At 42.6% G+C, this 25920-nt stretch overlaps 1 protein-coding gene across 1 annotated transcript in view; it reads left to right on the forward strand.

Annotated features, from left to right (window-relative positions):
* The window catches only part of LOC121282853 (mucin-6-like), a 286476-nt gene that overhangs the window by 93306 nt on the left and 167250 nt on the right, over positions 1-25920 (forward strand). Inside the window, exons 12-13 of the mRNA XM_041196667.1 lie at positions 6543-6647; positions 18327-18399. Coding sequence (XP_041052601.1) covers positions 6543-6647; positions 18327-18399 — 178 coding nt within the window. The remainder of the gene's footprint in view (positions 1-6542; positions 6648-18326; positions 18400-25920) is intronic.

Raw genomic sequence — 25920 nt, forward strand, 5'->3', positions numbered from 1 at the left:
TTGTTTCTCAGAATACCATTTTGTCTTTCCACCGCTCCAGTAGACTGGGGGTTGTATGGGCAGGAAAGGTGATGGTTGCATTGTAAGGTCTTCAACAGTTCCTTTATCACTTTAGCAGTAAAATAGACAACAATTTTACAACAACAACAGCATCATTTCGTCGAGTGGGATATGTCTCCATCCATCGCGAGAACAAACATACTAGAACTAAAACATAATTATATTCCATACATTTAGGCATTTATATAAAGTCCATTTGTAGGTGTACAAATGGGCCCCATGGCTGGGGTCCCGTACCAGCAGTCACTGTGGGCGTCTTGCCTGTGTTATGTCATTGACATAGGTAAGACAGGTATTACTAATACAATGCCTTTTATCATATTACTATTCACTATACATTCAACATTAATTCTACATACACGTGTTAAACCCCTGAGCTGGCAACTGGTTAAGTCATGATTCTTGTGTCATGAGAGATTCAATAAATGCTCATTAGTTACCCATAAAGTGACTACCCTTTCTTTAGTCTGTCTTAAGTTTTCTCGGGCTTGTTCCAGTGCCCAAGATCCATTGGTGTTGCATACATCATTTCTGCTCGTTTCGTCTGAAATATTTTTCCCTATTTCAATTAATTTATTGATAGTCCCCGCACGACTTTCGAGCACGGTAGCCAGGCTTTGGATTAACCAATGATGTCCCTATACTGAATATCATAGGGGCATCATTTATCAGGTTGCGCTTAACGCGGTTCCCTCCCAAGCCTGATCACATCTTGCCACTGAACTGAATTGCTTCAGTCATCAATTGGCGCATCAGAGCAGTATAGAGTGCTTGGGTATGGGTTGAGCACCATTGGGGCAGGACGACACCGGATACATTCAAGACTATGGGTACCAGCTCATGGTGTACATTATCATACAAAACTTCTGATTAACCAGTACCAAACCATTCATCGGTCCTGGATGCATAGCCGGACAAGATGGATCAGTCGGTGTGGTTTGAGGGGCTTCAATTATCTCTACTCAGACTGTGAAAGTAAAGGTGGGAGGTGGGTGGGTAGTGGCAGACCTCCCATGCTTGATCTGAGCAAACCCTTACTACAATTTGAAAGCACTTGTTCTCCTATTGTTACATTTATCATTCCCCTTTGCGTGTCGCATTCAGCACTGTCCATGCTGTACCAAAGTTCCTCCTGCGGTGCAGGATGAGCAGTGATGATCCCCGACCTTGTTGCCAGTACTGTTAGACCCACGACCAGGATCATAGATCTGTGGAGATATTAACATCGGCTCCCATTCTCTGGGTTACCGCTTGGTCAATTGTCATGTGTCTTTAACTGTGTGTAGTGCCTCCATTTACTTCCCTTTCTCATATCTACAAGTGCGCATGTGCCACCTGTCATAATTAACTGGTATGGTCCATTGTTGCTCTTTGGATTTGCCTGTTTCCATATCCTTAATCATCTGTCAGTCTTTAACTCCTTCTCTCAATTCATGAAATTGCCTACTTAATTCCCTTACATTGTCCTGTATTTTTCCTTTCAGTCGCCCTACACCTATTATAATGCCTTCAGGTAATTGTATGGCTCTTCCTGTTATCATTTCAAATGGGGTGAACCTGTCGGTCCTATTGGGGTAGCCCACAGTGCATTAGAATATTGGGCTGTTCCCTGTCTCTTGATTGATGTTTTGTTTTAGTTCATCCTTTCCACCATCCCTGGACTCTGGGACTGGTAAGGAATATGGAATTTCTGTTTAATCTCCATAAACTTACTTCTTTAATGACTCTCCCTGTGAAATGAGTTCCCTGATCTGAATCCATCTGGGTAGGCAGCCCCACTTTCCAGTTTACTCTCTCCTGCTGCTGTCTCATGTCAGACCTCAATTCCTTAAACAACTGTACAATGCACCTTCTTATCCTTTCTTTCAATGGCTCAGTATCTTCACTTCCAGTGATGGTTCTCTCTGGGAACTGCTTAACTCTGCCTGTCATCAAGGTGTTAATCTTATGGTTTTACTCTTTGTAGCTTGCAGGCACATTAATATAATCAGTAATACATCTATTTAGCCTTTTTCCAGCTTTCCCTTTACCTGTATCCATCTTGTGGTAAATTGTTGTTAAGTATTATTTCTCCTTACATTTCAATTCCTGAACTATAGATTCCTCATAGTTTTATCTCTAAGTTTTCTTTCCTGACCATGATCATCCTAAAGTTTTCTTGAGTTCAGTTTCTCTATTGTCTTGATTGTTTAAAATGTTTCCTTACTCTTTAGGCCATATTAACTATTCCATTTCAACGGGGATCTTTGCTTATCTCCCCCTCTGCAGTTCCAATGCCTCAGTTGATGGCCAGATTATCAAATTCATTTCCCTTAAAACAGTTTGTACATTATGTCCTCTTTCCCTAACTCATTCTCCGACTTGCCTCATACCAGTTTACATTTGCAACAGCTACCATCTTATCTTGTTCAGGTTGCCTGGAGAGACTTTAAAATAAATAAAATGTTCTCATAACAGCTTTAAAAACAGAAATCAGGTATTGACATGTTTTGCTTCCTTTTCTTCTTCTCAAAGATTTTATTGTCTTAAAAGTAACCCACTAAATTGTGTCTGACCCTTTTCTTTTAGAATTATCCCAGATTCATTAACTCGGCCAAAAATTGGATTTCTGCCAAACTTTGTAAAGGTCTTGAGCTTAGCTTCATATTTTGGGAACAGACTTTACAAATACAAAAGCTTGCAGCATTTGAATTTGTGCCAATTGTTGTCAGACCTTTTAAAATGAAAATTCCCTTTTTGAGAACTTTATCAAGAACCAAACCTCAAATTTTTAAACTTTGTAAGAACTGTAATTTACACTATCAAAATTAAAACAACCGCTTTTTCATGTGTAATGATTTGTATCCAAGTTATAATTTCCAAATGTTTATCGACACATTCTTTATCTTAGATAGCATCCTAGTGATTCAAAAGTAACCTGTTAAATTACACTGCACTTTACATCCCAAGATTGTCCCAAATTCAAATTACAATGCTTTTGGAAAGCAGATTTCCTTTAATATTTAATTCCTCTCTTCATAAGAAACCCCTTTTTATCCACTGGAACCACTTAGACCTTGTGTTTATGTCTTTTCGTTTTCCTAGAATCCTTCTGAATTTCAAGTAATTTCTTTTTTCTCAGAATTTTAGAAATAACTCGTATGTATTAATCCCAATCAGTTTGGAAGCTGATGATGAGGGTTATTCCCTACTAGTCTGCAAGGGGGTGGTACAAGGGTTGGTACATCTCAAACAAAGGCAAGCCCTGTTTTATCTTTACACTACCTTCAAATTACGATTTTTGCCAGAAATCTCAACTCAAACCTTATACTCAAAACTTTGGAATATTTGAATAAACTTTTCCTTTAATCTAATATGGGGCTTTTGACTCTAAAGTGCTCAACTACACACACAAAAGAAAATTCAGGGAAGAAAACACATTAAAGCTCACATACAAATGCTTCATTGCACACAAACACATAGATAAAGATATGTATCGATACTCCTATAATATTGAACTTAACTCTAGACGAAGCTTCGATTAGCAGTGGGGGGGAAATAAAGGGATCTTGAAGGCTCCACCTATAGCCACCTTCAAACTGACAAAAGCTCACATTTTCTCTGCTGCTGCTTGTCAATTGCTTATTAACCCCCTAAGGGTACCCTTTCTCTCTCTCTCTCTCTCTCTTCAGCAAAAACAGCTCTTGTAACTTAGATCAATTCATTTTTTTTTTAAGTTATAGAAAATTCAGTAGCAGACTATCTACTTCCCTTAAAACATATTATAACCACTCAAATCTGTTCCGATTAAAAGTTCCAGCTGGTGGGAAACTCTCTCCTTTACTTTGAGTCCATTTAACCCAATCAGAAACATATTAGACAATTTCAGGACCACAATGGACATACATATAAGCATTTGGGGTTCCCTTCAAAGGGCGAACCTGGGGTTTCTTGAATGTCATATTTCCCATTTTACTTAATAATATACACAAAAGAAAACACAGAACTTACTTACTTTTCACCTCCAGGGGACTCGAACCCCTGGGTATACTACTACTACTTTTTTTGTTTTCTTACTTTTGAGAAGCAGGGAGAGTGGCAGAGCCCGCTGTGCTGTTGCGACCTCCCATTTTTCTGAAAAGAAAACACAATTAACAGCGCGGCGCGTTTCCTACCCTATGCGCTCACCGGTGTTTGAGTTCCTTAACAAGTCCTCCAGTTCCTTGCGTTTTTTTTTGAGTCTGGTCGGTAGCTACCCTTTTTCAAGTACTCCTCCTTTCAGCTAGGATGCTTTTCGTCCCCCTTTCACCTCTCCAGCTTAAGAGGCCACCTCTCCAACTTAAGAGGTAGCTGGGACACTATTTGACTGCATTCCCCCTTTCAGCTAGGATGCAGTTCGTACTCTCCCCAACTTAGGAGAGTATCTCCCTTTCTCCGCAAGGGTTCTTTATCAGAGATCCGATGGTCCAGGTTTTCAATTACCTCTCCAATTTAAGAGGCCACAGGACTTCAGTCGGATCCCACCTCATTGCCAATTTGTTGCGGAAATCAGAGTGAACACTCAGACCCAGGAGGTTTGTCTCAGAAGCCTTTTATTAAAATCGTGATATCACGGAGAGCCCAGCAGCTTACAGTGGAGCTAGCTGACACTCTGAAGAAGCATCAGAGTACACACATAGTTATAGTAAAAGTTGTACATATCAAAGAGCCTGAAGGTGATAAAACTGTCTAACCTTCAATAATTAATTACATTGCGAATCCTTGTTTACGGCATGCAGTATACAATTGATCTATTCTAGCTTACGACTACCCAGGATCTTATGAGGAGCCCATCTGATGATAAGAAGTGAGACAGAGAATAGATAACAAAAACAGAATTACCTGGAAAAACTCAGCAGGTCTGGCAGCATAAGAGAGAATAGATAACCCTGCTTGACCTTATCTATAGTGCTAGGGGGTGAATATGCTAAAACGCAAATGACCATTGCTTGATCCTGTCCCTTTGTGTTGGGGCAGACATCCCTTGCGTCAAGGATTCCAGGCAGCTTGTTTATGATACTCCTTTCCTCCTTTACTGCTCAATGAGCTGGCAGCTGCAGGTGTGCCTGCGAGAACCAAGAGGGAACTGTGCTTTAGTATTCCACTGTGATTTTACCCGTTTAACCCTTAGTTGTCCTGTAGATGTATTTTATTCTTCCACACCTTACATAACGAAAATGTATCATTCTACCTCAAAAGCCTTTTCAGGGAATTAATTCCAGATTCCTTTGTGTGAAAAAGTGCCTCCTGATTTTACTTCTGAATTGCCTGGCTATAATTTAAGGTTATGTTCCCACATTCCTGATTCCTTCATCAAAATAAATAGCTCATCTGTATCTATCCCATCAAATCTTTTTAACACCTCAGTTAGATCATCCCTCAGTACGAATTCAAGGGAATACAAGCCAAGTTTATGCAACCTGTGGTTATAATTTAACCTTCTAACCTGGTATCATTCTGTTGGATCAGTGCTATGTCCCCTCCAAGTCCAGAATATCCTTAATGAGAAGCCGTACTCAGGAATAAATGCAGTAATTCGGGTTGGGGAACCTACTACATATATCAGAAAGGCTGAGGAATCATGAAAGAACACTTGACATAAACAGCAATGGTCTAAGCACATTATTTAAAGAACAGTTAAAGAGTGGGACAATTTCGAGATAAGGGTGACCTTTGCATATTTGAGATTGATGAAATGAACTAGGTGCTTAAGAAAAACTTAGACAAGTTTTACTGTGGAAGAGGCTTTGGAGGGATATCCGAAGAAGGCATGGACCTGGTACTACTACAGAAAGGTATTTAAAAAGTTACTGAGATGAAGGATGAAATTTCACTTTTACTACCAGACAGATAATGGGCAAAGGGATGTTGGCCATCTGTTGTACAAAACAAAATAAAGAAAAGGTGAAGTGTAAATAGGCAGTTGATCTGCTATATCCCAGCAGGAAAATGACAAATATCCCCTAAAAGTATAAAAATCAGTCGGCCCTGGTAATAAGCGCCTGAGTTCAACGAAGGAGCTTGGGGAGAAAGCATAACAAAATTTTCCAAAGATCATCAGTTCAAGGGGCAGTTCTCCTATTTTGGATTCAGTAGTGTACCTAAATTGCAGGTCGAAAGTCCAGGAAACCTTGGTTACAGATTTGTTATGTCATCCTAACTTCCTCCATCTGTTTTGGCGTACTGTATTCACCAGCACCAGAAGAAGATGCTTACATTGAACCCAATGACATCACTCATCTGAATCAATATAAACACAACCCTATAATGCCAATGGTACAAAGGCACTGCAGCAAATGTTGGCATGCCTATCAACATAATAAAGAAGCTGCAAAAGGTTTATAATAAAACTGTTTGAATTAATTTCATTAATATTTTTGCTATATAATGGACATATGTTTTGGAGGAAGTAATTTTATTCATCTGGTTGTGTTACTAATTGATGTTTTTTTTCTGTGCTGCAGAGTGTTAAGATGCTAAACGATGGCACGATTGAAGCAGTATTTGATAAATGCGGTGTTAGATATTCAGAAACACAGTTAACGAGCATAATCTATGCTACCAATCAGGTAAGGGTCACATTTGGTTTCATGAACACTCTAGCACATGCTTCCATTTTGAACTAAAAACGTCTTACAGTTAAATGAGCTTTCTTACTGTTCTTATGTAGTAAAAAGCAGCTATAAAGCAGGAAACGGAATTGGGGAAGGAAGTCAGGAAAATCGTCACCAGAGAAGTAGCACTGAGTAAACTATTGGAGCTACGGGCTGACAAGAGCCCGGGTTCTGATAAACTTTGCCCTAGGGTCTTAGAAGAAGTGTCTAGTGAGATAGTTGATGCATTGGTTCTAATTTTCCTAAACGCCCTAGATTCGGGGAAGGTCCCAGTAGATGGTAAGATAGCAAATGTAACTCCTTTATACAAAAAGGGAGGGAGACAGAAAGTGGGAAACTACAGGCCAGTTAGCTTAATCAAAAACAGAATTACCTGGAAAAACTCAGCAGGTCTGGCAGCATTGGTGGAGAAGAAAAGAGTTGACGTTTCGAGTCCTCATGACCCTTCTATCTGTCGTAGGGAAAATGTTAGCAGCTATTATTAAAGAAGCTATAGCAGGGCACTTAGATAAGCTCAAGGTCATCAGGCAGAATCAGCATGGTTTTATGAAAGGGAAATCGTGTTTAACCAACTTATTGGAGTTCTTTGAGGAAGTAACGTGCTGTGGATGTGCTGTATTTTCTTCAGAATTATTTTTCCAGGTTTCCAGAAGAGATTTAATAAAGTGCCACATCAAAGATTATTCCGGAAAATAAAAGCTCATGGTATAGGGGGTAACATATTAGCATGGATAGGAGATTGGCTGGCTAACAGGAAGCAGAGAGTAGGCATAAATAGGTCTTTTTCAGGGTGGCAAGATGTAACAAGTAGCGTGCCATAGGGATCAGTGCTGGGACCTCAACTGTTTACAGTTTATATAAATGATGTGGATGAAGGGATTGCCAAATTTGCTAATGACACAAAGATAAGTAGAAAAGTAAGTTGTGAAGAGGATATATGGAGGCTACAAAAAGGTATAGAAAGGTTAAGTGAGTAGACAAAGATCTGGCAGATGGAGTATAATGTGGGAAAATATGAAATTGTCCATTTTGGCAGGAAGAATAAAAGAGAAGCATATTATCTAAATGGTGAGAGATTGCAGGGGGCCCTGGGTGTCCTATTGCATGAATCACAAAAAGGCTAGTATTGTAAAGAACATATCCTTTTTATTTTTCTCTATTTCTGTTGGACTGTGGATTTAAAGCTACAATGTCTACAGTTTGAAAGACATGTCCAGTGGAACAGGATGAGAGATATATACAATGTTGCAGTCCTGGAACAGAGTGTGCCGTGAAAGACAGGATGGTGATGGAAAGGAGTCCTGGACCAAGCATTTTAATTGGCTCCTGGCCAGGTGACCAGGGTTTGTGTGAGAGCAGTGCAATAGAATAGCTCCTTAGCCTGCAAAGACAAAACACCTAAAAATCTATTTTCCTCATATCTCTATAACCTGCTCTCTCTCTGAGGAAACCCCTGTAAAAAGGAAAAGGGGAAAACCACTATTAGAAACATTGAAAAGCAAGTTCTCAAACAGTGAACTAAAAACTGAAAGTGCTGGAAAACCACCTTGTGTCATCATCAAAGAACTGAAAGGAATTTGGAAGACATCGATCAAAATCAACCCATCTAATCCTGTACTCCAGATTGGTGCTATTAAACTGTTTTATCCCACCCTTAAAATCCATGTTTTTGTGTATCTTAAGTGTGTGGGTGTGTATAAGGATTTAAGAATGGGTAGAGTTTAAGTTATAATGTTAGAAATTAGCAGTTCATATTTCTTTCTTTTGCCACCAGTTAAAGACAGTTTGTTCAATAAACAGTTATTTACTTATTAAGTTTACAAACCTGGTGCTTGAATTCTGTTAACCTGAATTAAACAGTTAGGTAGAATTGGGGCAATCTGGTGGCTTGGTTAAACTTTTCACATTTGTCACGGCTCAGGGAGCAACGCGGTTTGATATTACAGCACGCTATCCCCAGTAAATCATGACAGTATGCAAGTACAAGTAATTAGGAAAGTTAATAAAATGTTATCATTTTTTGCAAAGGGAATTGAACATAAAAGCAGGGAGAATTACCTAGAAAAACTCAGCAGGTCTGGCAGCGTCGGCGGAGAAAAAAAGAGTTGACATTTCAGGTCCTCATGACCCTTCAGCAGAACTGAGTGAATATTAGGAGAGGGGTGAAATATAAGCTGGTTTAAGGTGGAGGTGGGGGGGGGGGTGGTGGAGAACAGAAGTGGGTGGGGGGTGGTGTGGTTGTAGGGACAAGCAAGCAGTGATAGGAGCAGATAATCAAAAGATGTCACAGACAGAAGAACAAAGAGGCGTTGAAGGTGGTGATATTATCTAAACGAATGTGCTAATTAAGAATGGACGGCAGGACACTCAAGGTAAAACTCTAATGGGGGTGGGGTGGAAAGGCCAACAGGGCATAAAAGATATAGATTTAAAAATAATGGAAATAGGTGCGAAAAGAAAAATCTATATAAATTATTGGAAAAAATAAAAGGAAGGGGGAAGAAATGGAAAGGGGGTGGGGATGGAGGAGGGAGTTAAAGATCTAAAGTTGTTAAATTCAATATTCAGTACAGAAGGCAGTAAAGTGCCTGGTCGGAAGATGAGGTGCTGTTCCTCCAGTTTGCGTTGGGCTTCACTGGAACAATGCAGCAAACCAAGGGCAGACATGTGGGCAAGAGAGCAGGGTGGAGTGTTAAAATGGCAAGCGAGAGGGAATTTGGGTTTTTATTGTGGACAGACCGCAGGTGTTCTGCAAAGCGGTCGCCCAGTTTACGTTTGGTCTCTCCAATGTAGAGAGACCGCATTGGGAGCAACGAATGCAGTAGACTAAGTTAGGGGAAATGCAAGTGTTTCACTTGAAAGGAGTGTTTGGGCCCTTGGACGGTGAGGAGAGAGGAAGTGAAGGGGCAGGTGTTGCATCTTTTTTGTGGGCATGGGGAGGTGCCATAGGTGGGGGTTGAGTAGGGGGTGATGGAGGAGTGGAGCATGGTGTCCCGGAGGGAGCGATCCCTACAGAATGCCGCCGGGGGGGGGAGGTGAAGGGAAGATGTGTTTGGTGGTGACATCATGCTGGAGTTGGCGGAAATGGCGGAGGATGATCCTTTGAATGCGGTAGCTGGTGGGGTGATAAGTGAGGACAAGGGGGACCCTATCATGTTTCTGGGAGGGAGGAGAAGGCGTGAGGTTGGATGCGCGGGAGATGGGCCGAACACGGTTGAGGGCCCTGTCAATGATCGTGGGAGGAAAACCTTGGTTAAGGAAGAAGGAGGACATGTCAGAGGAACTGTTTTTGAAGGTGCTATCATCAGAACAGATGCGACGGAGGCGAAGGAACTGAGAGAATGGGATGGAGTCCTTACAGGAAGCGGGGTGTGAGGAGCTGTAGTCGAGGTAGCTGTGGGAGTTGTTAGGCTCGTAATAGATATTGGTGGACAGTCTATCACCAGAAATTGAGACAGAGAGTTCAAGGAAGGGAAGGGAAGTGTCAGAGATGGACCGTGTGAAAATGATGGAGGGGATGAGATTGGAAGCAAAATTAATAAATTTTTCCAAGTCCCAACAAGAGCATGAAGCAGCACCGATGTAATCATTGATGTACCAGAGAAAGAGTTGTGGGAGGGGGCCGGAGTAGGACTGGAACAAGGAATGTTCCACATACCCCATAAAGAGACAGGCATAGCTGGGGCCCATGCAAGTATCCATAGCCACACCTTTTATTTGGAGGAAATGAGAGGAGTTAAAGGAGAAATTGTTCATTGTGGGAACAAGTTCAGTCAGATGGAGGAGAGTAGTGGTGGATGGGGATTGTTCGGGCCTCGGACCATCCTGGTGGGGGATGGAGGTGTAGAGGGATTGGACGTCCATGGTGAAGAGGAAGCAGTTGGGGCCAGGGAACTGGAAATTGTTGATGTCACGTAAGGTGTCAGAGGAATCACGGATGTAGGTGGGAAGAGACTGGACAAGGGGGGAGAGAGAAAGGAGTCAAGATAACGAGAAATGAGTTCTGTGGTGCAGGAACAGGCTGACACGATCGGTCTGCCGGGACAGTTCTGTTTGTGGATTTTGGGTAGGAGGTAGAAGTGGGCCATCCGAGGTTGGGCGACTATCAGGTTGGAAGCTGTGGGAGGAAGATCTCCAGAGGAGATGAGGTCAGTGACAGTCCTGGAAACGATGGCTTGATGTTCAGTGGTGGGGTCATGGTCCAGGGAGAGGTAGGAGGAAGTGTCTACTAGTTGACGCTCAGCCTCCGCGAGGTAGAGGTCAGTGCACCAGACAACAACAGCACCACCCTTGTCAACGGGTTTGATGACAATGTCAGGGTTGGACCTGAGAGAATGGAGTGCAGTAAGTCCAGAGAGAGACAGATTAGAGTGGGTGAGAGGAGCAGAGAAATTGAGACGACTAATGTCACGCCGACAGTTCTCAATGAAAAGATCAAGAGAAGGTAAGAATCCAGAGGGAGGGGTCCAGGTGGAGGGAGAATATTGGAGGTGGGTAAAAGGATCCGTTGAATGGGGAGAGGACACCTGCCCAAAGAAGTGAGCCCGGAGACGAAGACGGCGGAAGAAGAGTTCAGCATTGTGCTGAGCCCGAAATTCATTGAGATGAGGGCGTAAGGGTATGAAACTAAGTCCTTTGCTGAGCATTGAATGTTCAGCGTTGGAGAGGGGAAGGTTAGGGGGTATTATGAATACACGGCTGGGGCTGGGATTGGAAGATGGGATGGGGACGGAGGGACAGGCAGGGGTGGAGGGTCCTAAATGGGTGTTGGTGATGTTGCCGTCGCAGTCTGAGATCCACACTCAGTGCCATGCACTGCCATATGAACACACTTGACTTCACCCTCGCCGCACTCTTTTTCAAAGCTGCGTGTGCCCCCAGTTTCATTTTATTCTTTGTCTCATCCGACGCCTCAACAAGAAACTTTTCCTCTTTCTCTCAAGTGCTAAGGAACGCAAGCTCCAACAACTCATCGACATCAATACCCATCTAGGACCCTCCAACCCTGTCTGTCCCTCTGTCCCCACCCCATAGCCTTCTGACTTTAATCCACATCTGCATCTAGTTCAAGCTACTGGTGAGCCATTTCTCACTGTTGTATAGTTGCTGATCTAATTCATTTCCACAGAGCATTCTAGTCACTTGCTTCAGGCATCTCACTTATTGTAATAAAATATGTGTTTTCATTCATATATTTTGCTTTATTCTGGTGCAGCATAATGCAATAACAATTGAGAGTAAGGGTGAGAAAAAAATTATTGTTATCTATATGAGGTAGACAAGCTTAATCCTCTTTGCAAACTTGTGGCAGTGTGGCATGGTGATATTGTCACTGGACTAGTATTCCAGAGACCCAGAGCAATGCTCTGGGGACCTTGGTTTGAATCCCGCCACAGCAAATAGTGAAATTTGAATTCAATAAAAATAGGAATTAAAACTCTGATGATGACCATGAAACCATTGTGGTAAAAACCCATCTGGTTCACTAATGCCCTTTAGGGAGTGAAATCTGCCACCCTTACCCGATCTGGCCTCCATGTGACTCCGGACCCACAGCAATGTGGTTGACTCTTAAATGCCTCTGAACAAGGACAATTAGTGGAAGGCAAAAACTGCTGGCCAGGTCAGTGACACCCACATCCCATAAACAAAAAAAAATATAAAGCACTTGCCCAATTTTACATTTTACTATTGAGTGGATGCAAAAATCACTGTTTTGAACAGTTTTCAAATACAATATAGTATGTAATCATGCCACATTGATGTGGGACTGGATATTAGGTGATGCCAATTAAAGATACCTCAAATTTTCCAACAGTTTCGTGATTATTTTTACTCATATCAGCTTTTTGTTTTCGCTACCACTTTTTAAACTTTTACCATTTAACGTATGAAGAGTCACCTCACATTCCTCTACATTAAACTGTACTCACGTGCAGTTCTCTTCAAAGTTAACTATATGTCGTCCTATCATGCCAGGGACAAATGTTGACACTGTGCTTCCTATACCAGCTCAGTTACAAGTATTAAGGGGGATAATGCATCAATACTGACTCGTGATAGAAACTGCTGCTTATATCCTTCTAGTCTAATAATCACAACTCTCTGTTTTCTGTCTTTTAATTTACTTCCTATCTAGTTATTGCGCTTCCTTTAATACCATATGCCTCATTTTTATCAACCAGCTTCCAATGCACTTTATCAAATGACTATTGAAAATCCATACATACACCTTATGAATGTGTTTGATCAACATATGCAGTTTTGTCATATCTACAGATAATGTTACCAAAGTGATTACAATTCTGACAGTCATAATCTAATTTGAACAAATTGGTGCATTTCAAGACAAAGGGTGGAATCGTCCCAGATTTGCACGAAGTACAGTAGTGGGCAGGTAAAACGATGTGGTGGGTTTTCGTGCTGTATCATCCCAAACCCGTCGCATTAGCTATGCATTCTTGGGAAACACACCGTTTTCATGGCGGGTGGGCTCTCATTCGCCTGCCACGCCATCACCTCACCTCTTCATCACACCAGGTGCCATATTAAAAGCCCAGACACGCTCACAACTCGGTGCTTCCAGCCCAGGACTACTGTTGGAAGGATGTCCACAAAAGGCAAAAAGACTACAGCCTCCAAGTTTAGTGACACGTCACTGGATGCCATTTGGACGTTGTGCAGGCCTGCCATGATGTCCTCCACCCCCAGCTCTGACCCCCAGGTCAGTGACACGACCAACCAGGCTTGGGAGGCGGTGGCAGTGGTGATCTGTGCCAATGCTGCACAGAAGGGGTTGGCCATCCAATGCAGGATGAGGTTGAGTGATGTCATCTGTGCAGCAAGGATATGGCAACCATCTCATCACACTAAACTCACACACAAGCCCATCACACATTCCCTGGCATCTCACTCACTGCCAGCTCAAAGGATATCACTACCCATTCTCACACACATACCCTCACATGTCCATCTGGCCTCATCTCCTCTGGAGACTGCCTCCTCAGCCCTCACCACCTTGAGGCCACTTGCGCAGGTCACACACCCCACACACACCTTGGGTTACCCTCCTTCCCCAGTACAGCCCTTGTCCTGCAGCCTCTTGCCTTGCCTGAGGCCACTTCTCCCTCCTTCGCCAAGCAAGCCCTAGTCCTGCAGCCATTGAAAAGCCACCCACATATAGTTGACCTGGTAGGTAGAGACCTGCCTGTGATCCCCCACCTAAGAGTTATGTGGTTCTGTCTGTGAAGCCTGGCGCTGATAACAATGAGTGCTGACCGAAGCAATGTAGGCAAACAAACCTTGAAGTCCCGAGTGAAGTGCAGCTCACCAGGTACACATCACTTCTGTGCTGTTGTGAGACACGTCATCGCATTTTCCCACCAACATGGGTGGGCGATCCAGCGGGGGCGGGAGGGTTGGAAGATTCTGGCAGGCTGGCCTAATTATGATATGCAGATGTATTACAATGAGGTTCCTGATGTCCGATGGTGTGAAACACGGTGCACCATTGGAGGGCTGAGCGGACAATTGCTAACTGATTTTACGTCGTTGTGAAACTGATCGCGCCATTTTGTCCGCTCTCCGCCAAGCACGAAAAATCCCAGGCAAGTTGTTGGCAAGGGCATAAGTACATAGGCAGAAAGGGCTGGATTTTTATCTTCAAGGTGGGAGTTGTGAGTCGGGCTGTTTCTTGATTTCACAATCCCACTTCCTGCCTGGCAGTGCCTACCCATGCTATCTTCATCATATTGTGGCAGGGGCTGGCTGCTGTTGGGGCTGCTGCCCCCAGAAGCAGGGTAGAGACAGAAACAATGATGGGCAGATGGGCCTTGGTTCCCTGGGACATCGACCAAGGTTGCTAGCTGAGCGTGAGACCCTCTAAAACCTTACCCACATGATCCCATCTCATCGCTCCATGTCCCGCATGCCCCTATCAGACCTCTCATGCATACCCAACCTTCATACCCCTCATCCTTCAGTGCTTCCCCATGCTCACTGACTCACTCCCAATCTCCTCACACCTCCCTGCCTCCATGCCCAGTAATCCAGTATGACTGTGTCAACACCCCTGCTGAGCCGAATCCATTATTGGGGCTTGGAACTCAGTAAAACATTCATAATGGGATTCCATTGCACAGCTGTATAAAGAAAGCTGCCAGGGCGAGAAACATTAAAACCTTTGAAGTTTTTGAAAGAGCTAAGACATTTGTTCAACCTTTGATGTCTGAGCTGTCAATCAAAGAAAGAAATTAAGTTACAGGGAATCACCGACACAGTAAAATCTGAATAACAATGTAGATAAACACTTTATTCCATTGGATCATGTGCTATAATGCATCTGAGCACATTTCCACAGAATGCAGGTCACTTTAATATTCATTTACCTTTTGAGAACAAAGCCTTGTCAATCACTGTATTAAAACATTTTTAACTTATACAGCATTACATTATCACGTGAGGTTGTCAACATTTTTTGAACTTGTCTAGCAAAGGTTCCTGACTCCAGACCAAGACTCGTGACACTTCAGGTTCCGTGAACCAAGTCTGTTTCAGAAGTCGGCCTGATGGCATCAAAATTTCGGGGGTGTAAACTGCCCACCCCTGCAATGGAGCCAGCAAGGGCAAGAGTGCAGCATGTGGGCTCACTTCCCGCATCTTTATCTCGCTAAGCATTGCTGGCGACAGGACTGGGGATAGGAACCCATAATCAGGTCCCGCCCACCATTTGTAAAGTTCTCCTGCTTCTATCCCTACATGGACGGAGGCATGATAGTCCAGTCGCAAAACTCTGCAGGATGCAGCATTTTCAAATCATTCAGATAACCTGGTAATCTCTCTTCTTTCAGCTTCACCATTTTACTTAGGGTCACTATAATGCTGGTTGATCACTTCTCCATTTCTTCCTGTCAGCCATCCATTTGTCTTCCAGTCCCACTGCATTTAAGCCTTTTGCTATTAGATCTTTCCATATGGCCTTAGGCCTTCCTTTTCTCCTTCCTGGCAGTCTCATCTCCGTCACTCGCCTCACCACATTTTCTCTATCTCTCTCTCTCTCTCGCTCTTGCTCTGTCCACAACAGATGACCATACTATTCCAATCGCTTCTCAGCTACTTTCTTCAATGCTTTCACAATCCTCACTGCCTTCCTGAGGTGCTTTTCTTCTTTCTCCTTACTTCACATCCATCTCAACATCCACAATTCATTATTATCCAGTCCTTTTTCCCCTCCTCTTGATGTTGCTTGAGTTTATGTGCCATAAAACAAGATCAGCCTCATAACTGTCTTGAAAATTCTTCCTTTCACTTACATCAACACTTTTCTATCACATAACACTTCACTATGCCTCTTCCAATTACTCCAACCAGAGCTAATCCATTGATTAATTTCCATTCCCATGCTTTCATCTTCTGAAACCACTGACTACAGGTACTTGAAATTACTCACCTCCTCCAAGCATTCACCCATAATGTTTACACCTTCACTCCAATCCTCTTCCCTAGGCTCAAACCGATGGCCCACAAAATGAGTCTTTAATCTACTGATCTTCATACCTCTTTCTTCTAGCTCTTTGCCCCAGTTCTCCAGACATTCGGTCATGTTCCCATCATCATGTAATTGAGAAACATCAATGACCATGGCACTTCCTGTCTCACTTGCTCAGTTAGAACATCCATGAAAATCAGGAAGAGGAAGGGACTCAGTGCCGATCCTTGGTGCAATCCAACTTTCACTTCAAAACTCTTGCTATCCCCACATTGCTTCTTACTCTTATCTGGCACTTCTTGTACATGTTCTGTAAAAACCATACGTACTTCTCAAGGACTCCGTGCATTTTAGCACATCTCCTGATTTCCTCCCTAGGCACCCGGTTATAAACCTTCTCTAGATCGATAAATACAACCTTCGTTTTGCATTGGCCTTCCCGATATTCCTCAATCACTTGTCTCAAAATGAGACTATTTTTCCTCAGTCTCTGGTCCATTATTCTCCCCATATCTTGAAGTTACGCGTTAGGAGTTTAATTCCAAGGTAGTTTTTGCAACCTTAAATTTCTCCCTTTCCTTTGAATATTGCTACCAAAACGATTTGCCTTCATGCCTTTGGAATTTTCTCTTAAACAATAACACAATTGAGTAGCTTTTTAAGGGCATGGACTCCATATTCACCTATGCAAGCCCATACTTCTGCTGGTTTCTCATCTGATCCCATTGCTTTGCCATTTTTAATTTCTTTCACTGCTGTTCTGAATTCTTCCAGATTGATGTAAATATGCAGAGTCTTGATATGTTCAATGACGGCCTCTTCTGCAATAACTGGTCACTTTACGAAGTGTTCTGGATAGATAGACCCCAAGGACTGAAGTTTCAGCTTGGCGGGCGGGCATGATTCGCGGGCCCTGGATCGGCGAGGAAACAAACCACCTGCCATGATTGGCCCTCGACTGTGATTTCACGCTGGCTGGCCATTTAACAGCCAGCTAGTGTGAAGCGCATGCTGAAAAGGTCAGCGCTGCCAGGGTGGGGGTGAGAGGAGTGGCAGGCAATGATATCAATGTGGGCGCGGGTGAGCGCTGAGAGAAAGCTCCCTGAAGGCAGAGGACGGGCACACATCCGCCCGCGAAGTGTAAAATTCTGCCCCGGGTCAGCTGTATATATGAAAGTGAAACAATGAAATGTGACTTTGTACTGATCGTTCTGTGCATTAATTGTAGCCAACTTTGTAAGTTTAGAACTTAAAGTTTAAATAGAGCTCAGTGATCCAACGTACCTCTTAACTCACACTGGTAGATGGTAAATGATAATACCCTAATTCTTTTTCATCATTCTAAATTTCATTAATACTTGCAGACCAATGAGCAAATTCCTCCATCTGTATGGGTATGTACAAGGGAACTCCATCTTCTTGCATTTACAGGTGGTGTGAACATGCACTGTGACTATAGTTTCCATTTATCTTGAAATAAACTGATTGTTGTCTCCTTAGAGCACAAAATGATCGGAGAAAATGTTAAAAAGACTCTACAGATCAAAGGGTTTGGTGGATGTTTCAGGAGTGGGAAGCCTTCCTGTTCTGTTATGAGGAAAGATTCTATGTGCAAAATGCTGTGTGACCTGCTGAGTGATTCCAGTTTTTATTATTTTGTTTCAGATTTTCAGCACCTGCAGTATTTTGCTTTAAGTACACTTTGTAATAGCTAACATATAATAATCCTCATCCTTAAACCTCCTTTCTTTAGCTAATAAAATAGCTTTAATCCTTTGCTCTGTTCATTTTTTGGGTTGATTTTCAAATAGCCACGTGGAAATAAAATCGTATGATTTTCATTTCCATGAAAATTAATCTCAGGCAGTTTCTTTAACAGTCAGCTGACCCACAATACTGGTTTTACACCTGCTTGGCAAGTTGAATATTTTGCCTGATTATTTTAATATGCCTGTCGGTTGATTTGGCTTAGCTTTAGTGATGTTTATTGGTGAGGGGTAGCTGAACAATTATGTTAGGTGTTAACTCAGTATTCAGTTTGTAACGTTATACATTCACTTGCTGACAACATTCAGTTGCATTCAGATATATCAATTGAAGGTAGACTTCCAATTTCTGTTATTTGATTGTTTTATTCTTTTCCACAGACAAAAATCATAATTTCCCAGCAAGGCACAATAGAAGTCAACAATAAACTCACGAAGTTACCCTATGAAGATGGTAAAGTAATCTTTGTTTTAAAAATGTTTAGGGTCTGATTGTACCTCATTTTTGCATGTGTACTAAACTGATCTTGTGGATCTAATTTTGGATAAAGCCCATATCTCTATCCATTGGATGCAATGACTGAGCAAAGTGTAATCAAGAGGATAGATATTTGTTTTGTCTTTCGATCAGTTTCCATATCTCATTCAGATGTATGCTCAGACAAAAATTATCATAAAGAGACTAGTTGTTATGTTTAACATAACTTATTGATTAATGCAGAAACTCTGGGTGTAATTTAATACCCTCCCCAGGGTGAGTTTGGTAGCAGGCGTGCATTTAATCAAGTGGGAGGGTGATGGGTGGGGACCCCACCATCTTCCTGCCTCTGCTCCAATTAAGGCTCATGGATGGTCTTCCCACCTTGTCACCAATTGAGGCCCTTAAAGGCTTGATCCTGCTGCCTTTAGTGTTTAACCAGTTGCAGACGGGGGACTTGTCACACGGGAAGCTTGAGAAACAAACTTTATTAAGGTTGCTTACAGGCCTACAGGTGGGGTTGCTCATTTAAAGGCAGTCAGTGCCTGATCAAGGGACATATTGGAAGAGGAAGGAATGGGGCTACTGAGAACCACCCTTCCACCCTTGCTGCTAACGCCAATTCCCTTCCCTGTCACCCCTACTCCGTGACCCCCATCCCGCCATTACACACCTGTGGCCTGGATCCTTTGGCAATCCTGGGTCTTGGACTAGTGCATTGCTGCAGTTGCTACCACTGCCACAGGTGCTCCCAAGCAATGCACAGTTGCCAACCCCTGATTGGCTGGTGGCTCTTGAGGAGTGATATTTCCCAGGGAAGGCCTGCCGCAACCCAGTTCAGTACCTGATTTGCAATTAACTTGGCAGGCGACACGAGGTATTATGATACTTTTGCTGACCCTTCAGCCAGTGGCCAAACCTCTGTTGCCTCCATCAATTGTCATGTTTTTTAGAATGATATAAAGGCACCAATTGCTCATAAAGGATTGTGTAAACACATTTTGGGTTCATTTATTGAAACTAGGCACGTGGGAACATTTATATAGAGATATAAAATTTGAAGACACCAGAGCTGTAGAGCTGTGTGTATGCTTTACTGAAAAGCAAAAGTGAAATTAAAACTGGATCATGCTGCAATCCTTAAAGGCATATTACAACATTCCCCTTTTTTTAATATATCCCCCGCCTTCCAAAGAATAACTATTTACAATACCTGTTCATGTTTAATTATTATTATGTAAGTGGATAGAACAGATGAATCTATGAGTCTCCAAAACATAAAGATAATCCACTGGCATGCCCAGATCTCTTAATGGTAACCTTGTCTGGAGGTGTCCTTAATTGCTTACAGTGATCTATAGGATTGTCATTCTTGGATGTTGTTCCTTGTTGCATTCGGGACCTAGTCCTCAATGCAGTAGGACTTATGGTGATTGAGGAGCTGACCTTGGTTTCAAACAGATCCTAGTCACAGAATCACAGAATCTCACAGTGCAGAAGAGGCCCTTCAGCCCATCGAGTCTGCACCGACATGTGAGAAACACCTGACCTACCTATCTAATCCCATTTACCAGCACTTGGCCCATAGCCTTGAATGTTATGATGTGCCAAGTGCTCATCCAGGTACTTTTTAAACGATATGAGGCAACTCGCCTCCACCACGCTCCCAAACAGTGCATTCCAGACCATCACCACCCTCTGGATAAAAAATGTTTTTCCTTACATTCCCCCTAAACCTCCTGCCTCTCACCTTGAACTTGTGTCCCTTCATGACTGACCCTTCAAATATGGGGAACAGCTGCTCCCTATCCACTCTGTCCATGCCCCTCATGATCTTGCCACCTGGATCAGGTCGCCCCTCAGTCTTCTCTGCTCCAACAAAAATAACCCAAGTCTATCCAGCCTCTCTTCATAACTTAAATGTTTCATCCCAGGCAACATCCTGCTGAATCTCCTCTGCCAGTGCAATTACATCCTTCCTATAATGTAGCAACCAGAACTGCACATAGTACTCCAGCTGTGGCCTCACCAAGGTTCGATACAGCTCCAACATGACCTCCATACTTTTGTAATTTATGCCCTGATTGATAAAGGCAAGTGTCCCATATGCCTTTTTCACCACCCTACTAACATGCCCCTCCGTCTTCAGAGATCTATGGACACACACGCCAAGGTCCCTTTGTTCCTCAGAACTTCCTAGTGTCATGCCTTTCATTGAATACTTCCTTGTCAAATTACCCCTTCCAAAGTGTATCACCTCACACTTTTCACGGTTAAATTCCATCTGCCACTTATCTGCCCATTTGACCTTCCCGTCTATATCTTCCTGTAGGCCAGGACACTCAACCTCACTGTTAACCACCAGGCCAATCTTTGTGTCATCCGCAAATTTACTAATCCTACCCCGCATATAGTAATCTATGTCATTTATATAAATGATGAATAATAGGGGACCCACCACAGATCCCTCTGGTACACCACTGGACACTAGTCACCTCGGCTGGTTGCCATGGACCTTCTATGGGGACCCTGGATGAAAACTTGTTCTCCCAAGTGTAAACTTGGCAATTCTGTATCTCCATTTGTATCATGTACATTGGTCATCTTCTCTTGCAGTTTTAAAAGCTGTTCCCTAGTTTCTGAGAGAGTAGAATGGGTGAGCATAGTTAGATTGGTATGCAGTAGTCTGCTGAACATGAGCTCTGCCGGTGATGGAATAGTTGCACTTAAAGTTGTTGCTCTCAGGTGTAATGATTACAGTCAGCTGATCTAGTGTCAAGAGTGAGTTATGAAAGCGCAGGTAACTTACCCAGGACAAATGTTGCCAAGAGCAGCAAAAGTACAGGCTTTGGTGGAATTCCCTGCCCCTAAATGGGAAGCCATGAGATTTTTGGGGATACGAGACTTCTATTGTAAGTTTGTGCCAAACCTCAACACAATAGCTGCTCCATTAATAGGTCTATTGCAAAATAATGCAAATGTGGTATGGTCAAGGGAGTGTCAGGCAGCTTTTGAGAAGCTGAAGACAATCCGAACTAATGAGCTGATGTTAGCCACCCCTAATTCAGCTAAACCCTTCAATGTGGCAATCAATGCTAGTGACTTGAGGGTGGGTGCTGTCTTATTGCAAGAAGATGAAATGGGCATAGAGAAGCCAGTAGGGCATTTTTCTAAACAAAAATTAAATTGGCATCAAAAGAGATACGCTAAGATAGAAAAGGAAACACTGGGATTGTTGCTAGCTCGTACACATTTTGAAGTATGCCCTTCAAGATTATGAAGAAACACTAATATATACTAACCATAATCCCTTGGCCTTTGTGGAAAGATTTAAGACTCAGAATGCCAGACTGTTCCGATAGAGGTTATGAGCACAGCCTTATAATTTAAAGGTTGTTCATATCGCTGGGAAGATTAATATGATTGCTGACACATTATCAAGAATGTAATTATGTTGGCATTATCTGGAAATTAAGAAAGTCAGAGTAAGCTGTATAGGTTCTGTATAAGGAGTGAATGAGAATGAGTGAGTGTGAATTTCTTTTCATATACTGCATGTGTTTTTCTTGCCTACTTTGTAATGAAACACATTTGTAAATGGAGTTTCATTCCTTAAAGATGGAGGCATGTTATGAGTACATATCTCCAAGAACTATGTCTTTTTAATTACTGGAAGGATATTGAATTATTTGGACACTTTCTTCAGAACTGACTTGGGTTTCTTTTTAAGTCTTTAAGGCTCTTTTTAAGGCATTTTGGACTGTGAGCAAACTCCTTTGCCAAGAAGTCACATGACTTCAGTTAAATGAGCAGTAAGGCACTGGAGGAGATAAGAACGATTTGTTTATTTGAACTTTAATTGCTAGAGAAAAACTATTGCTTTCAGAGGCTGAGATGCCCTGGTGATTTTCTGGGAGCAACCTGACTGAGATGAGTTTAGGTTTTGAACTTGTTTTTCGGATTCAGTTTGGGAATAAACTAAAAAGGTGATGGTTGCCCAAATCACGCTTTCCCTGCCTTGTCTGAAATTCGGTGTAGTTATCAGTATACAGCTAGAAATCCTCATCTCAGTTTAAGTCATCTGTATTTAGAAACCTGAGAAGCTAAGACAAGAGAGAGAAATCCCAAGGACATTGATGTTCTGTTCTCCTTCACATTGAAGCTCCTTTAGAAAGAACTTCCAGACAATTACTGTGACCAACAATCCGTCTTTGCACGCAGGAACACCAGATCAAAACCCTTTGAACTTTATCCTTTTTTCATAAAGTTTTCCTGTTGGCCAAATGGTATTTTTTTTTTCTCTGAAACACCAGCCTCTGCAAAGACCCTAATTGTTTTGTCTATTGTGTGTATGTGTGTGTGTGTTGGGATTTAAAGGAGTATACAGTTACACTTTCAAATTGTAAATTGTATGTTAGCCAGTTTTTGCAACTTGTTTTTCAAAGACGTTTCTTTTCATAACAAATCATTCATTCTGAGTTTATTGAAAGAAGCCTGGTTCAAGTCTCTTCAATTCCGGTTTTAATAATAGCAAAGGTAAACATTTGGCAATTTTGGTGAGTGAATAAAACACTTACACTCATGCTGCGACCTGTGGAGTAGTGGGGCTACAGAAACTGCCCATTCTCCCTTCCCTGTTGTAACAATGCTAAAAATGGAATGAAAAAGCAGAAAAGCTTTACTGTTGCCTAGCGACATGATCCAGAGACACAGACATAGGAAAGACAGGAGATGAGAGAAATGTGTTCATATTTTGGATCATAGAAGACAGGGATTGTAAGCTTTCTGAGAAGAAAAACTGCAAGGCTTGTAGGACATTCGTTAACTGAATGATCAATTATGGGGCTCAGTAAAGTGATCAGTTTAGTGGAGGTAGTTAGGGGGAGATAAGGAGCAGATATGTAGGCAAACCTCAAAGAGGTGTAAAAATAATAGGGCAATAATAGTAGGGGATTTCAACTTCTCCAAAATTAAATAGGATAGTCTTAGTGTGAAAGGCTTAAAGGGAGCGGAATTCTTAAAATGCACCCAGGGGAACCTTTTGAGCCAGAACATAGAAAGTCCTACGGAAGAAGGGGCAGTACTGGACCTAATCTTAGGGAATGAAACCGGGCAAGTGGTAGAAGTGTCAGTGGAGGAGCATTTCGGGGATAATGACCATTACTCTGTAAGATTTAAGGTCGTTATCGAAAAGGACCAGAAATGGAGGACCTGAACTAGGGGAAGACCAATTTAAATATGATAAGACAGGAGCTGGCCAAAGTGGACTAGGAGAAGCTACTTGTAGGAAAGTTTACGTCAGACCAGTGGAGTCATTGAAAAAGGAAATAGTGAGAGCTCAGGGCCAACATGTTCCTGTAAAGATGAAGGGTAAGACCAACAAGTCCAGGGAACCCTGGATGTCAAGAGATATAGAGGATTGGATAAGGAAAAGAAAGGAGGCTCATGGCAGATACAGGGGGCTAAAAACAGCGGAAGCCCTAGGGGTGTATAGAAATTATAGGGGGGTACTTAAAAAAAAAAGTAATTAGGAGAGCGCAGAGGGGGCATGAAAAAACACTGGCGGACATGATAAAGGAAAATACCAAGGCATTTCGTAAATATATTAAAGACAAGAGGATAAGAGTAGGGCCCATTAGGTGTAGAAATCAGGAGGGGGACTGGTATATACTTGAACAAATTAGCATTGAAAGGGAAGAGGTATTAGCAGTTTTAGCAGGCTTAAAAGTGGATAAATCCCCAGGCCCAGATGAGATGTATCCCAGGCTGCCATGTGAGGCAAGAGAGGAGATTACAGGGGCCCTGACACTAATTTTCAAATCCTCTTTGGCCACAGGAGAGGTGCCAAAGGACTCGAGGACAGCGAATGTAGTACCATTTTTCAAGAGGGGTAGTTGGGATAAACCATGTAATTGGAGGCCAATGAGTCTATCATCAGTAATAGGGAAACTATTGGAAAAATTTCTGAGGGACAGGATTAATCTCCGCTTGGAGAGCCAGGAATTACTCAGGGATAGTCAGTATGGCTTTGTCAGGGGGAGATCATGTCTAACAAATCTGATTGAATTTTTCGAGGAGGTGGCTAGCTGTGTAGATGAGGGTAGTGCAGTTGATGTACTGTACATGGACTTCATTAAGGCTTTTGACAAGGTCCCGCATGGGAGAATGGTCAAGAAGGTAAGAGTCCATGGGATCCAGGGCAAATTGGCAAATAGTGGCAGGTGGCAGAGGGTGACAGTCGAAGGCTGTTTTTGCTATTGGAAGCCTGTGACGAGTAGTGTATGCAGGGATTGATGCTGGGATCCTTACTGTATGTAGTGTACATTAATGATTAAGACGTGAATATAGGAGCTATGATCAGTAAGTTTGCAGATGACTCAAAAATTGATGGTGTCGTAAATAATGAGGAGGAAAGCCTTAGATTACAGGACGATATAGATGGGCTGGTGAGATGGGCAGAGCAGTGGAAAATGGAATTTAACCTTGAGAAGTGTGAGGTGGTGCATTTTGGGAGGACTAACATGGCAAGGGAATACACAATGAATGGTAGGACCCTAGGAAGTACAGAGGATCAGAGAGACCATGGTGTACATGTTCATAGATCTCTGAAGGCTGCAGCACAGGTAAATAAGGTGGTTAAGAAGGCATATATAATACTTGCATTTATTAGCCGAGGCATAGAATATAAGAGCAGGGAGATTATGTTGGAGCTGTATAAAATGCTAGTTAGGCCACAGCTGGAGTACTGTGTGCAGTTCTGGTTGCCAACTATAGGAAGGATGTGATTGCACTGGAGAGGGTGCAGAGGATATTCATCAGGATGTTGCCTGGGCTGAAGCATTTCAGCTATGAAGATAGACTGGATAGGCTAGGGTTGTTTTCCTTAGAGCAGAGAAGGCTGAGGGGGGGACCTGATAGAGGTATACATAATTATGAGGAGAGTAGATAGGGTAGATAGGAAGAAACTTTTCCCCTAAGGGGAGGTATCAATAACCATGGGGCATAGATTTAAGGCAAGGGGAAGGAGATTTCGATGGGATTTGAGGAAAAATTTTTTCACCCAGAGGTGGTTGGAATCTGGAACACATTGACTGAGGGGGTGGTAGAAACAGCATCAACATTTAAGAAGTATTTAGATGAGCATTGAAATGCCATTGCATAGAGGGCTACAGGCTAAGTGCTAGAAAACGGGATTAGGATACAAAGGTGCTTGATGACCGGCACAGACACAATGGGCCAAAGGGCCTGTTTCTATGCTGTATAACTCTATGACTTTAAGGGGTAGCTGAAGTGAGATTGAGCTGCCCAGCACCCGTCTTGTGTACACCTTGTTGGAGCACAACTATGGCATCAGCAGTGCAGGACCAATGTTGTGGACCAAGGTCTCCATGGCTGTCGCCATCCTACCTGTGTTAACCTCGGTGCATTGGCATGTCGGCAACATCACCCCAGAGCGAAGGTGAACAGACTCCTCCATTGTGCCTTGCAGTCTGAGGA

Source organism: Carcharodon carcharias, chromosome 10, assembly GCF_017639515.1.
Source record: "Carcharodon carcharias isolate sCarCar2 chromosome 10, sCarCar2.pri, whole genome shotgun sequence".
NCBI classification, from domain to species: domain Eukaryota; kingdom Metazoa; phylum Chordata; class Chondrichthyes; order Lamniformes; family Lamnidae; genus Carcharodon; species Carcharodon carcharias.